At 50.7% G+C, this 15,138-nt stretch overlaps 1 protein-coding gene across 1 annotated transcript in view; it reads right to left on the minus strand.

Annotated features, from left to right (window-relative positions):
* NALF2 (NALCN channel auxiliary factor 2) overlaps window positions 1-14,540 on the minus strand; it is a 28,584-nt gene extending 14,044 nt beyond the window's left edge. Inside the window, exon 1 of the mRNA XM_012460825.2 lies at window positions 12,713-14,540. Coding sequence (XP_012316248.1) covers window positions 12,713-13,573 — 861 coding nt within the window. The 5' untranslated portion in view covers window positions 13,574-14,540. The remainder of the gene's footprint in view (window positions 1-12,712) is intronic.
* Window positions 14,541-15,138: the final 598 nt, after the last annotated feature.

A 15,138-nucleotide genomic window follows, 5' to 3' on the forward strand; every position in this document is an offset into this window, starting at 1 on the left:
TAGGCTCAGGGGTGGAGTAGAGGGCTGTTGTTTTAATGATAAGCATTGAGATCTATATATGTCATTTAACAGATATTTTATATAGAATTTATAAATTTATATAGAATTTAAAAGCTTTATGAGGTACAAGGGTACATACAAATGAGATACATATACACACAGGTGTATATATGTATATATGTGAATATCTACCTATATCTGTGTGTATACACAAATATTTAAAACAGATAAAATAAGAAATAGCAATAGTAGCATACCATTTAGAAATATGGAGGTAAATATCAGAACAAACAGTCAGAGTGTCTCAAGTGTCTGACTGTGAAGAGTGAGGCTTGGGGGGGTGTGTGTATACATATATATGTGTGTGAGCTATATATATATATATATATATATGTATATATATATATAGCTCGTACATCCTTTTAAAGTTATGAACATACAGTACTTTGATAAAGTGAATTTTAAATAAAAACAAACTGCTTTGCAGTCACGAACCTCAAAAACAACAAAACAAAATCTCCAAGACTTGATCTGACTAACCTCACCAGACTCAGCCCACACTGCCCTGCTGCAGAGCCCCAGGCCCTGCACTGCCCTGCCCTGGATCATCTATTCCATTATCACTGTCTGGACCATGGTAAGCTCATCAGGCCAACAGAGCTAATGAGGTGTCCCATAGGCACATCGAGGACTAAGATGAGAGGAGGGGAGCTTTGGGAGCTTCTGTGCACAATGGTTGTGCAGATCACAGGAATATGCCAGTGTGACAGTGACAGCCATAGGTTCCCTTGAGCTGCACACATTTCCCGTTCCCAGGCACGCTTGTTTACCACATATAGCCATACCTGGGCCCAAGCCCAGGAAGCAATCTCCAGCCTTCTGCAGGGATCACCATGAAACCAGGTCCCTGACCATGCTTTACTTCCTCCTCCAAATGCTGTGCCTTGCCAGAAAGATGAGAGGCTGGAGAGAACAGAGACATGATCAAAGATGACTGTGGGCTGTGCTTGGTCTTTAGTGATGAGGTAAATCAAGGGCTTTGGAGTCTTTCCATCTCCCTCTCTGACTCTTTCCACCCCCCATCTAAGCATGTCCTTGTGCCTTCCCTCACTAGAATCGAATCCCTCCACTTGCCTTCTGGCTCTTCATCCCCTACTCATAAGTAGCCCACCCCAGTGTTGTCAATCTCAATTAGGTATTCAGCAGTCATTTGATTAAACACACCTAATTGAGAGAATAATAATAGCTATCATTTATTAAGTGCTTACTATATGCCAGGTTCTGTTCTAATCACCTGACCCTGACATTTATTAACTCACTGAAACCTCACAATCATCCCCTAAGGTAGAGACAGATCTTTACAGATGAGGAGAGGGAAGACCAAAGAGTTTAAATAACTTGTCCAAGGTTCACAGTCAATAATAATAACAAGGGGGGCTAGCATGTCTTGAGCACTTTCTATGTCACAGGCACTGTACTCTTAAGAGATTAGCAAGTTTCATGTCACTTAAGCCTCATAATGACCCTATTTCTTAGTTCCAAAGGTGAGAAAAGTGAGGTTCCAATAGAGACTAAAAAATTCATTCAAGTTCTCAACAGCTATTCTACAGAGATGACAGATTTTGAAATGGAATTTGAAGCCAGGTTTACCTGGACTTCGGTGTCCAAGCTCTTATACTCATATTGCCCTTGGGACGGTCCCTTCAATTCACTACCACCACTGAAGCCTGTGACTCAAACAAATCTCATTTTGACATAATTTCACATCAAACTAGGGAGAGATCTGTAGGTCTGGATGGGAGGAGTGACTCTGCAAAATCAGTCTATGCAGTCCATTCTCCATATGAGTGAAGTTTTCTTTGTAAGTAGATGTGGGGGAATAGCATTTGGATACTAGGTGCAACAAATTATCATTTCCATTCCACAATCAAAGTATTCCTTTCTCTCTTTCCTCAACACACACACACACATGCACACAGACACACACACACACACACACGGACATGCATATGCACACACACACGCACACATGCACACACCCTGGGAGATGGAGGTGTTAAAAAACAGGAAAACACTGCTTTGCTTCTTCTGTGCCCACCAGCTTCCTACCCAGAGCCCAAGGCTCACTATTCGTGTTTTAACCTTTGGCAATTGGTGAAGGGAAGGCAGCTGTCTCCAGAAGAAAGATTTTCTTGCTTCAGGACATGAGTAGTCCTGTCCCAGGTCCTACCCTGGGGACTTCTGGAGTAGCCTTGCCCTGGAAGACTCCAATGCCAGAGTTCATTCCTTCAGAAAAGTCTCAGGGCAGCTATGCACTCCACTTTCTCCCCAACTCCTTCTCCCTGGCATATTTCACAAATTCTCTTCATCGAGAAGCCTCTGCTCCAGTTAGATAGAGAGTTAGTCAGAGTTGGGTTCAGATTCTGGCTCTGCCACCAACTAGCTGTGTGAATTTGGATAAGTCACCACCTGTAGGGAGATTGGGACTCAGCCACTAATTTTCTGGTGACTGTGAGAAAGGTACTTTTTCTTCCTGGTACTCAATTTGGATCCAAGAAGTTGATGCCTAGGGAGTAAGGAAATACAGTAGGAAGACAGGGTCAAACATCTTTAAACTCAAACAGTCATGCAGTCCAAACCCTAGGTCTGCTTATACTGGTTATAAAACCCTCAGGCACGTTACTGGACTTCCCTGATCAACACTTTCGTCATCTGTATAATGGAGATAATAAAGGTATCTGCCCTTACTTTTCTGTAAATGGTGCCTGTGAAGCAACTAGCACAAAGCTTTACTTTGTGAAGCAACTAGCACAAAGCTTTATAAAGCGGTAAAGGTCCTGGGCCTTTACCGCACAAATCTTTACCAATAGTATAATTACACTAGCGAAGACTGGGCGGTACTGTTGTCTGCTGCCATTCAAATCTCTGGATCTGACCTGGGTTCATATCCCAGCTCCAACTCTTACTAGCTTGGACGACCTTAAGCTTCCCACTTAACCTCTCTGAGTCTGTCTTCTCCTCTGTAAAATGGGAATACTATATATATGTGCTTAATAAGGCAGATGTAAAAATTAAGTAAGATAAAGGACATAAAGTATCCGGGATAGTTCTCTTCCTTTCCATTCCCTCCTTTCAGCTCTATGGTGCAAACAACAAATGAAAAAAATCTGCCACAAATGTGACTGGAAAAATGTTAACATCATTAATACATATAAAAAGCACATGTAAATCAATAAGAAAAACACAAAACATGAAAAGATAATTCACAAAACAGGCAACACAAACGGCCTGTAACCAGAAAAACAAATGTGTGACCTAAGGAATACAAGTGAAAAGCCAGTGCTGTACCATTTTTCAATTACCAGATTAGTAAAGCTTTTAAAGACATGATAGCCAATACTGGAAAAGTGTGCTGCATTAGTCTAACACTTTCGGTGAGGGTGTAAACTGGAATAACCTAGTAATTTGAAAGAAAGTTGGTAATGTATGTCAAGAGCCTCAAAAAGGTTAATATTCTTTGATTCTGTAAGTCTAGCTCTGAAACTTCATCTTACAGAATTAATGTCTATGCTCCCATTTGTATGCAAAAGGAAAGAAAAAGTAATTTTGTTTGTAGATGTTTATGTAAGCCTGGACAGAGGGGTGGAACAACACACTCCATATTGTTAACATCAAGGACCTCAGGGTAGTGAGTTGGGAGGGGAGGTAATAGGAGGATCATTAATGTTTTCTTCATAAACCTGTGTATTGTTAGATTTGGTACAATGAGCATGCATTATTTTGTGATTTTAAAAGCTCAACAAAGTATAGAAATAAGAAAAAATGACTGAGATAGCATTTATTAGCAAAAAAGAATCAGTTCTGAAACATATTTATGAAGAAAGATTATCATCACAGCATTATTTATAATAGTAAAATGTTGGAAGTAACATAAATATCAATAGGGGACTAGTTAAGTAAATTACATTACATTCACATGATGGAATATCGTACACTCATCAAGAATGATGTTTATGAATATTTCATTACATGAAAAGATAGTGTAACAAATTTAAAAGAGCAGGGAAAAAAATAGTAAGATTTCAACTACATAAAAGTATATAGTCACCCATATCAGGATGGCTATTATAAAAAACACTTCAGAAAATAACAAGTGTTGACAGGATGTGGAGAAACTGGAACTCTTGTGTATTGCTGGTATATATGTAAAATGGTGCAGAATGTATAACATAAAATGTAATATAATGTAAAATGGTACAGCCATTGTGGAAGACAGGATGGCAGTTCCTCAAAAAGTTAAACATAGAATTGCCAAATGCAATTCTGCTCCTAGGTATTAATATAAACCCAAAAGAAATGAAAGCAGGGACTCAAAGGATACCTGTACACCAATGTTCATAGCAGCATTATTTACAATAGCCAAAAAGTGGAAATAACCCAAATGCCCACCAACAAATGAATGGATAAACAAACTGCGACATAGACATACAATGGACCATTACTCAGCCATAGAAAGGAATGAAGTACTGATGCATACTGCAACATGGGTGAACCTTGAACACATCATGGTAAATGAAATAAGCTGGGCACAAAAGGACAAATAGTGTATGACTCCACTTATATGAATTACCTACTCAAATTCCTAGAGACAGAAAGTAGAATAATGGTTACCAGGAGCTGGAAGGAAGAATGGGGAGTTATTGGGTTTTTTTGTGTTTGTTTGTGTTTTTTTTGAGACGGAGTTTCACTCTGTCACCCAGGCTGGAGTGCAGGGGCGGGATCTCAGCTCACGGCAACCTCCGTCTCCCGGGTTCAAGTCATTCTCATGTCTCAACCTCCCGAGTAGCTGGGATTACAGGTGCGCACCACCACGCCCGACTAAGTTTTGTATTTTTAGTACAGCTGGGGTTTTGCCATGTTGGCCAGGCTGGTCTCCAACTCCTGACCTCAGGTGATCTGCTCAGCTTGGCTTCCCAAAGTGCTGAGATTACAGGCATGAGCCATCACGCCCAGCCAGCAGTTATTGTTTAATGGGCACAGAGTTTCTGTTTGGGAGAATAAAAACGTTTTAGAAATGGATGATGGTGATGGTGTACAATACTGCAAATGTACCTAATTCCACTGAACTGTACACTTAAAAATGGCTGAAGTGGTCAATTTTATGTTATGTATATTTTACCACCGTTAAAAAAAAAAGAACACTAAGTGCTCTGGGACTTTTTTCCTTTTATACTTCTACTTTCCAAAATTTCTCAAAGACTTTTTTGGTTAACAGGAAAAAAGGATATTATTATAAGATTCTGAGACTATAATAATTCTGAGGGATTACCTTGGTTGGAAGTTTTAATGAGTACAACACTACACAGACTTCACCTTTCACAGATCAGCCAGATAGCCATGTATCTTCTTAAAACTGAATAAGACAAGGAACACTGGTAACACCCACCACCACCAAATGTCCCTTTTCTGGTAGAACTTGGTGGGTTGGCACTTCCTTCAATCCCCAAGAACAGACTAGGTGTTCAAGGTTAGGGGCTCACCAAAACCCTTGTATGGGAACTGGGGATCCGAAGCCCAGGCCAGGCCCAGCGGACTCTGGGGCAACAAAGTCTTACTACAGTCGTTTTCCCTTCCAGCTCTACCAGCATGTGCAAGGATATGGAGAAACTGCACATGCTAAAGTGCAGTGGATGTGGAGGCCAGGGTCTCAGGCCTGCATTTGGCCTGCTTAGGGACTAACTTAGGTTAATGTTCTGTACCTTCTCCCCTCTTGCTCTGTTTGATCCCTCCAGCAGACTGGGGCTGAGAATATAATAGAGATACCTTCCCTCCAGGCGAGAGGACTCTCGATCTCCTTTGAAGTTCCTTCCTCACACCCATTCTCTTGTTGCTATTCAGGAGGGTACCAGTGATTGTCACTGGGTCCAAGGAAGAGAGACTGGGATATTGAACATAGAGGATGTTGGTGGGTCCTCATTTTGAATCTGTGCTACTCCAGGGGACGTCTAAGCTGCCAATAGCCTCCCTTCCAGTCAGCCCAGCCTCTCAGCCCAGCCCCTCAGTAGCCAGCTGGGCACTACCTCTGACAGCTGGAGGAGATTATTAGCATTTACTTGATGCATCTGTGCACTGGAGAAAGAACAGACAGACCTATGTTTGTATGCCAGCCCTTTTGCTATGTGGCCTGGGTAGGTCATTTCACCTCATTGAGCCTCAGTTGTCTCATTTGTAAAATGGGGATCATGATAGTGCCTTTCTGCTAGGATGATTGCCAGGATTAAATGAGTTCATGAACATATATAAAGCCCCTGGCATCTCCTAGGCACTCAAAGGCTCACAATTTTCTTCTTTCCTTCCCCTTTCTTAGCTCTTTCATCTTTGCAGCCAGTTGGCCTCATCTTCTGGCCCATAGAGTTGTGGCTCAGGTTCCAGCTCCTTTCTCCAGAATGCATTCGAGCAGGAGCTTTGGCCCTGCCAGTCCCTGTCACCCCGTAGTAACTCCTTCCCTCTCCAGAGCCAGCTGCAGCTTGCCTGGTGCCCTTGCTCTCCCCTCTAAGCACCTAACTGGCTCACAGTTTTAAAAATTCAGGCTCTTATGAACCCACTCTTATGCCCAGGGAGAAAAGGCTGCTCCAGCATCCCTGGCCTCTTGCACACACATTCTGGTCTGTGTGCCTGTAATCACAGAAAATGCATACATACCCATGCCCCAGAGGCCTACCAGGCGAGCATCAGAGAATGGTGCTTACAGGGGTCCAGATTTGTCCAGACCCCCAGAAGCAGGGGCCACCCATGGCTTTCAGCTAACACTAGCAGCTGGAATCCACATGTGGTTGAGAAATGAGCTGGGGAGGGCAGGTTTGATGCCCAGTCTGCATGGGCACACAGCAGGTAAATAGCCTCAGAGGGTGGGGGCACAGAATAACTGCCCCAAAGGAGAAGTTCTTCTAGGACAAACTACTGCCTCTGAGTCTGAGGTGTCAGCCTATGTCCCCACCCACATGTAGACGAGTGAGTATACCCTTTCCTTAGGGTTCTGACATTTCCAGAGGGGGCTAGCATGCACCCGCATGGCTTAGAAGCACCCTCTCATGCTTACGATGTGTTCGGAGATTCTTGACCCTCCTTTGATCTTGGTTCTACCCACTGTCTTCCCTTTCCTCACTCCCACCTTCACCATGTTCAGCAGACTCTTCCAGCCAGACCATGATATTGGGTAGAAGGCTGCTAGGCTCCCTTTCTCCACCTAACTCCCCCAACCCCCACCTTCAGGAGATACCAGTGTATCCTTCCTGGAGGTTCCCGTTGCTATGGTGACTGTAGTAGTCAGGCACCAGCCTGCGGGAAGGATGGGAAGTAGCCATGAAGAAGACTGGGGGATGTGTGTCTGTGTGAATGTGTGTCTGTGTGTGCATGCACACATGCACATGTCTACCCTGAATTAAGTAAGGAGAGAAGGGAGGTGGGAGAAAGATAGCAGAGAGGGAGAGGGGGAGGCAGGAGGAAAGAGGGCAGAAGAGAGGACCAGAAGATGAAAGGGAGGAAGAAAAGGGATGGGAAGAAGGGAGGTGACGTGTTAGTGGGGTGTGAGTGATGCAAGGCACAAGGGGCATGCAGGCCAGAAGAGGGTGCGGGATCTTGGAGTAAAGGTTTGGAGGAGTGTCAGGTGGGAGATGGGAACAGGGGGAGTAATGTGGAATGTGAGGGGCTGACTGTTGAGAAGAGAGAGGTGGGGAGTGAGGTCCAGGGTTGGGGTGGAAGGGGTTGGAGGTAACAGTCAGGAGGGGCAGGGTTGGAGGAGTGTAGGTAGAGGGATAAGGGTTAGAGAGTAAGATGTGGGTGTGGCTTGGGAAGAGCCTAGGGTGATAAGTAGAAGATTGGGAAGGTTATGGGGTCACTGGAAAGTGGATAGGCATGTCAGGTGTGAGCTAAGATGTGGGAGGAACATGGGGATTGGAGTGGGGGCGGGTCAGGGTAGGAGAGAGAGATCTGGAGAAGTGTGAGCAGCATGAGGCCACTTTCCCACTCCTAGTATTAATTCACTGTGTCCTTGTCCTAGCTATAAACATTGCCTCCTCTCTGTCCTTGCTCTAGGATTCCTGGTTCCTGCTCCTTCCCAGAACCCCATGCTTACATTCCTTGGTGATGAGATGAGCTTCTGTGGATCTGGAGGTCTGTCCCCAAGGACAGGCTTTGCCATGGCTCCCAGGAGGCTGCTTATTGACTGCCTGCCTCTTCCTTCACCCCCAAACTGGGACTAGGGCAACTCTCTGGCCCTAAGAGCCCTGCATCAGGGAGGCTGCCTGTGGGGCACTGCTCACTGACTGCAAGCCTGTGTGATGATAACAGAGATCACTGGCCAACTTAGGACTCCTGTCCTTTACCCAGTGCCCTGAGCTCCCTGCTTTCAGCACCCCTCATACCCAGTGTTAGCAAGGAGTCCTGCTTGGCAGGAAAGCTGTGGCAGGTAGGAGAGAGGAAGGCAGTGAGGCAGAAACAGCTGCCAGCCAGAGTGGAGGAAGAGCAGGGCCCCAGCGGGTATGGGCAGAAGGCAAGGCGCTGGCTCTGGCAGCCCCCCACCCTCTCTCTTTGTGTGGGTGTTAGGACCAACCTCCTTCCCTAGCCCTCCCCATCCAGTGCTGCTGTTCAAGGAGCAAGCTTTGCTTACAGGCCTAAAATCCAGGCTGAAATAGACCTCAAAGGTCACCTGGTCCAACTCTGCTCATAATCTGGTGTTAGAGTTGTCTCCATGGCATTTTCCCCAGGGTTCCACCTGTATCGGGCCAAACACTTCCTGGGAGCAGGAGCTCACTTCCTCCTAAGGCAGTCTGTTCCTTCTTTGAAAGGAGGAAACTGAGCAACTCTGATATACCAGGTCTAGGTACTGCACAGACTTTTCTCATTAATAACAACCTCACAGGGCTGTTACAATGAATTAGCTCTATTTTATAGGTAAGAAAGGTGAGGCTCAGAGAGTTGAGGTCCTTAGCTCAAGGTTACACAGGTAATAAATAAAGGAGCTAGGTTTGAACCTAGGACTTTCTAACTACAAAAGCCCTTTGGAGCCAGGCAGGTCATGCTTCTTCTTTTATACCATGTCAATTCTTCTGAGGTGTGAAGTCAGACAGCATATCTGTCCAAGTCTCCTCTTCTCTAGGTGAAACAGCTCCTTCAACTCTCTCCAGAAGAACATAGGTTCCTGCCTCCTTCTCAGCCCAGTGTGAGACCCAAAACCAAATATACTCTCTGCCAGGTGGGTTTGGGTCAGTCTGAAATACAGTAGAACTATCACGTCCTTCCCTGGCACTCACCTTTACTAATGTAAACCTATGGCTGGTGAGAGAGCTAAGAACTGTCCCTCCCTTGGGCCTCTATTCCCTCTTAGATCAACAGCTATGAGAGAAGAAGCCAGGATTTTGCCCCCATCTCCATCACTACTCCCATTCTGAATGTTCTGAAGAGAGAGCAGGAAAGAGACAGGGGTGGGGGAAGAGGCAATCAGAAAGGCAGGAGCGTGGCAGAACTGGGAGGATGGAGAGCCATAAAGGAGTGAGGTGGTTGTCCAGTAACCCTAGTTAGGGCCAAGAGAGTGGGGTGGGGGTTGGGGAAAATAGGGCTTGGGGTATGCACAGGAAGATAAGAGAGAGGTGAGGCACGACCTCAGGAGTTGGGAGAGGCCAGGGCAGGGAAGGGCATCGGCCTGCCTAAGTTAACATTGCCCTGCTGTGCGAGAGGAAGTCAGTCACACATTAAGAAAATGTTGCAGCTGGTACTAAATTGGGAGGTGTCACAGGCAGCAGCGAGGACAGGTATGATTCGTGGGGCCCTGTGTGGCCTGAAGCAGGGGCAGATATTGCAAAGACAGAGAACAGAGTTTCTGGGGCCACCCAGCGACGAGCTAACTGATGCACTCAGGACAGAGCCCTGGGGACAGGGGGTTACCTGGCTCTGGAACAGAGGCTCCCAGCTTGGTTTCCAGAAGTAAAGAAAGCCTCTTCATCCTGACCTGGGGCTGTGGGTTCTATACTTGGAAGAAGCTCTGAGGGTGGGGCATCATCTCCCAGGGATCCCATTTGGGATAGGGACTGGACAGGAGGGTTTGAAGCCCAAGAACGGGCTTGGGGAAAGTCAAGGAAGGCCTGCCAGGGAGGTGGGGTGAGGGACTGAGGAGAGAGGAGCCTACAGGAAGGAGGGTAGCAGGGCTGTCTTTTCCCTTAGGGCTCATGATACAGCTGGATTCAAGAGCCAGGTGGGTCTGGCCTTAGTTGAGGGAAAGAGCATTGGAAGAGGGGTGGGAAAGGCCAGAAGAGAGCTGTGGACCTGGCACTGCCCTTCTGCAAGCACGGCAGGCAGCAAGAGAGCAGGCGGAGTTTGCTGGTTTGCTGGCGAGAGACCGACAAGAAGACAAAGGAAAGGAGGGAGGGCCATCAGGAACTTGATGGAAGGCCATGACAAAAGCATGAGCTTGGCACCAAAACACGTGGGCTGGAGTCCTGGCACTCCTACTCATTAGCTGAGTGACCTCAGGGCAACCCATTTAATTCCTTGCACCCGAGTTTCCTCATCTGTAAAATGGGTGTAATGGTGCCAATATCAGCAACCTCCTTGATCTCATAACATATATGAGAGGGGCAGAAAACCCTAAGCATTACGTTAATGTCAGATGTTATATTCTCATTACAGAATGCTATCAGCACTATCTTCCCACAAAAGACCCAGGATGTGGGCAGAGCAAGGATGATGATCCCTGTTTTACAAATGAGGAAATGAAAGCTTGCAGAGGTGAAGTGACTTGCCCAAGGTCACACCACTAACAAGAGATAGAGGTGATAAGGCCTCCCAAATCAGAGAGATCAGATGTCTTTCTCCTATGTCACACTTCTTCGTAAAAACAATCAACATGAGAGATTTATATTTATTTCAGGTCCAGACAGAAATTGGAGTCAACTACAACACGGAGAAAAGCCCATGGGGAAGTTGTGGTGTGCCTCTCACTCATACTGGCAATTGAGGGAAAAACAAAACAAAACATGGCCATGGGATCGAAGGGAGCGCCACAAAAGACAGACATCCTTGATTCCATCTGCCTGTGGACCTTGTCTCTCTGCTCCCACTGAGTGTATGTGTCCGTGGCTGACATAGAGGGTATGTGTCTCTATCGCTATATGACAAAACGTGTCCTTCTTCATGTGACAGTACTTCTGCCTACGTCTCTGACACTATGGGGAGATGTGCGTGTGTGTGATATGGCATCTGCTTCTATCACACTGTTTGTGGGTGTGACGACCTCTCTGCATGTCTGTGTGACTTTGCCTGGGGTGGTGGTGATGTTGTATGGCAGTGTGTGCGTGTCTATCTGTCTGTACACCTTTAAGAAATGGAATATCTCATTTGGTAGTGCGAGTGAGGCAGTGAGTCAGCTGAGGCTGAGGGAGGCGGGAGAGAGACTGCTAGGTTACGAGAGCAGGAAAAAGGAGAAGGAGAAAGTGAAGTCAGGAGCGAGGAACTACCCCTTTCCTCCCCAACCCTCTGCCCCTAATCCCTATGGAACCTGCCAAAAGCATAGAAGCCCTGCAGAAGTCCACAAGGGCCATGCTAGATAGAAAAGGGCACTTTCTGCCCCTCCCCAAAGTCTTGGAGGGAGATGAGCTAGGCTAGAAAGCAACTGTCTCACTCTCCAGCTCTTGGCCCCAGCTCCAGTATGTGAGGCCACTACCCCTCCCAGTCTCTTTGTCATTTGACCCTTTGACCTTGCTGTTCTCTTTCCTCCCATAGGCTGGTCACCTGGCCAGGCTGGGCGAGCAGAGCAGTAGCATCAGGTCCCAAATGTTTGCATCCCTCACCTACCTAACTGTCCAGAACAAGCCCGCTGAGGGTCAAGAAGTTTCCCAACACTCAGCTCTTCCCTAGGCAGGCCCGTTCTGCAGCTGCCTCATCTCTCCTCTAGATGCCTATCCCCAGCAGCCAGAAAGGCAGTTTTCCCTCCACTGTCATCCTCGGGTGCTGGGAAGGCACTGGAGTTTTGAATGAGAATGCACCAACCTTCAGTGGCCTTCCCACCAGTCGCTGTTCCCTGTTCCCAGCTCCTTCCTTTATCAGGGGAGAAGAGCCTGCAGGTGCCTTCCTTGGGAGAAGACAGGCACCTCCTGGGCTCCACCTGCCTCAGCTCTGGCCAGCTACCTCAGGTCACATAAGGTCAAGAGTGTGGTGTGTCCTACCACTGGGAGTGCTCCTCCTCTCACCCACTGGCAGAAGCCAAAGGGTGAGGGTTTGGTTGCCAAATATTCTTCCTCCCATCTTCGGCCTTCCTCCTGCACCAGCCAGTCCCAGGACTTTCAATTCCAGCCTCGGAAAGGAGGCGGGCATGGCTGGCTAAGGATGGAGGTTGGAAGAGCACAATCCCTCCTGCCATCCCATTGTCAGCCCAGGGCCCGTGGCCCCTCCCCCCTCATGAGGGGGCGGAATGCCGGGAAGCCCCAGGCCTAAGGTGCCCAAATCCGGAATTAATGAAAGCTGGCCAGGTGGTTACTTGACCTGAATTCCTGAGGCCCCTTCACTAGGGAGGGTCCCAGGGTGGTACTGGTGGTGCTGCACTGGGCACGGTGGGAGTGGTGGTGTGGGTGGAAAGGTAGACTTCCTTTTTTCTCCCAGTCCCACTGTCGCCGCTGCCGCTGCCCAGGCAGCCGTGGTGGCTGCGGACACCAGTCCTTACCTTACAGCCTTTCGTGCAGGACCGGATTGAGTACTCTTCCGCCTGTAAGTATTTATGCAGCACGAGGTCGAACTCATCATATTTTTCCTGAGCATGTCGGTCCAGCCGCTGATACGCCTCGATACAGTTGCTACACGCCTCCCAGGTCCCGGAGCCCGGGCTGGCCACCACGGCCAGCAGGTCCCCCAGCAGGGTATCCAGGCTACAGTCCAGGCTGTCAGGGCGGTCCATGCCCAGCAGCAAGTCCCAGACCGTGTAGGTGTCGCAAAAGGAGAGAGTGAAGTTCCGAAAGTGGCCTTTGAGCAAGTTTTTTTTGGCGGAGGGGAACTCGGCCGGGGCACGGGAAGGGGAGTCAGGGGGCCGAAGAGGGGGGGCCGGGGTCGTGGGTTCGAAAAGTCTCTGCAAAGATTGCAATTTGGTGCATGCTGCGTCCAGCCCCGTGGACTCTGGGATGCCGCCGCAGACCGGCCGGGAGCCGATGGCGGGGGCGGCTTTGGTCAGGTTGCTGTATCTGGGGCCGCAGGTGCCCGGGGGCGCGCTGGGCTCGCCGGGCGGCGGCGGTGGCAGCGGCAGCATCGCGCGAGGAGGCACCCGCTGCCGCTCCCGGCCGGTCCCCCAGGGTGGCCGCATGGCACTGCTCAGCTCCCTGGCCCGGGGCCGGGCCCCCGCGCACAGCCACAGATGGTCAGCGAGCAGCACGGTGAAGAAGAGCAGGGACGCCAGGGACAGTCGCCATCGCTGCGCCCGCTCGGAGTCGGCGCAAGGTTTGTCACTCGGCCTGGGAGCCCAGCAGCAGCAGCAGCAGCAGATAGTCAGCGCGGCGGCGTCTTTCCCGGGCCACATCCAAGCGCCCCTGAACATATTTCAGGGGGGTCCGGGCTGGAGGGAGTAGGCAGGCGCGAGGCCGGACGGCCGTCTCGGGGGGGAGGGCTGCGCGCCGCTCCGCGCTCCTCGGCGCCGTCCGGGCTTTACCTCGGGGGCTGCATGGTAAGGCAAGCAGGCCGGCCGGCCGGGGACCCCGCTCAGGCCGGAGTCGCGGGGCGCTCTCGTGCCGTCTCCACGCCGCTCCCGCGCTCCTTCGCTCTCAGCCCCGGCGCCGCCGCCCGGCCGGCTAGGCGCTGCCCGGCGTCCCGGCGGGGGGCGGTGCGGGGCACTGGGGCGGTGGCGGCTGCGGCGGCGGCGCCGCACTCCTCATAGTGTCGGGCCCCTCAGCTGCCCTCCGCTTCGCGCCACTTCACTCCGCGCCGGCAGCCGCCGAGCTCGCACTCCAAACCGGCCGTCTCGGTTCGGCGCAGCTCTGCACCCCTCAGCGCCGCCGCGCGGGCCCCGCCGCCGCGCTCCGCTCCGCTCCGCTCCCTTCGCCCCGCGCCGCTCCGCTCCCGCCCGTCCGCCCGCTGCCCGCTCCTCGCAGTTCCCTGCCTCGCTCGCACCCTCTTAGGCCGGCCGGCCGGTCCGCTGCCGGGCCCTTCGGTCTTCGCTGGCGCTCCGGGTGTTCGCCGGGGCCAGTCCTGGGCTGGCTCCGCTCTGGCTCAGCACCCGCTGCTCCTGGAGTTCCGGCTCGGGCGGGCCACCTGGCTCCCGGCAGCGCCACAGGCGCCGGACGCGGACACCGGGCTTTACTTAGTGCGCCTCTAGCTTCCGCCTCTCGTTCGCACCGCTGTGGCGACAGCCTAGCGGCACGGCCCCTTGACTCCCGCTGGCCATGCCCCCTCAGTCTGTCGCCATCTTCCGCTGTGCGGAGAACACCTTGAGAGCCCGTGTGCAAGTGTGTTTGGGGGGGGAGCGGGGCGGAGAAAGAGGCACGGAGAGGAGGAGGGAGCGGGACTGGGGCCCCGACTGCGCCTGCGCCTCAGGACTTCCCCCCCCCCCCACCCCACCCAGCCCCAGCCCCCGCTGGCCGCAGCCGGTGCTGTTTGGGGATGTTTCCAGTCCACCCCCAACTCCATTCACTTCAGCGCCTCCGTTCATCCGCCCGCTGCCCGCGTGCACACGCCACACGCTAGGTCCCAGGCCCCGGCGCTCCCCCTCCCCCACTAACCCGGGCGCCCACCTTCCTCCCCAAGGCCATCCCTCATTCCCCCGAGGGCTAGGGACTTCTGAGGGTGATTCTTGGAGGCAGGGGGCAGGAGGCATTTCGTAGCTGCTCGCTGCTTCTCTGGGTCGCCTCCGCCGTCCCCGTGACTGGGAGACGTTCGAGCTGGCTGCGGATCGGACCAGTCCGGTGTCCCTAACTCCATCGTCGCCCTCACGGTCCGGCACGAGGACAAGTCGGCCCTTGGTGCTGAAGGACAGCTCCCAGCTTAGCTGCTGAAGAGGACTGAGTTTGGAGAGCGTCCAAGAGTGGGCAAGGCAGTGGGCTAAGATAGTAGTGGTGGGGTGTCGGTGTTTGCCCTTAGAAATATTTCCAGCAGCCTCCACCCCCACCC

Source organism: Aotus nancymaae, unplaced genomic scaffold, assembly GCF_030222135.1.
Source record: "Aotus nancymaae isolate 86718 unplaced genomic scaffold, 86718_ANA_hifiasm-v0.15.2.pri h1tg000081l, whole genome shotgun sequence".
Classification (NCBI taxonomy): Eukaryota; Metazoa; Chordata; class Mammalia; order Primates; family Aotidae; genus Aotus; species Aotus nancymaae.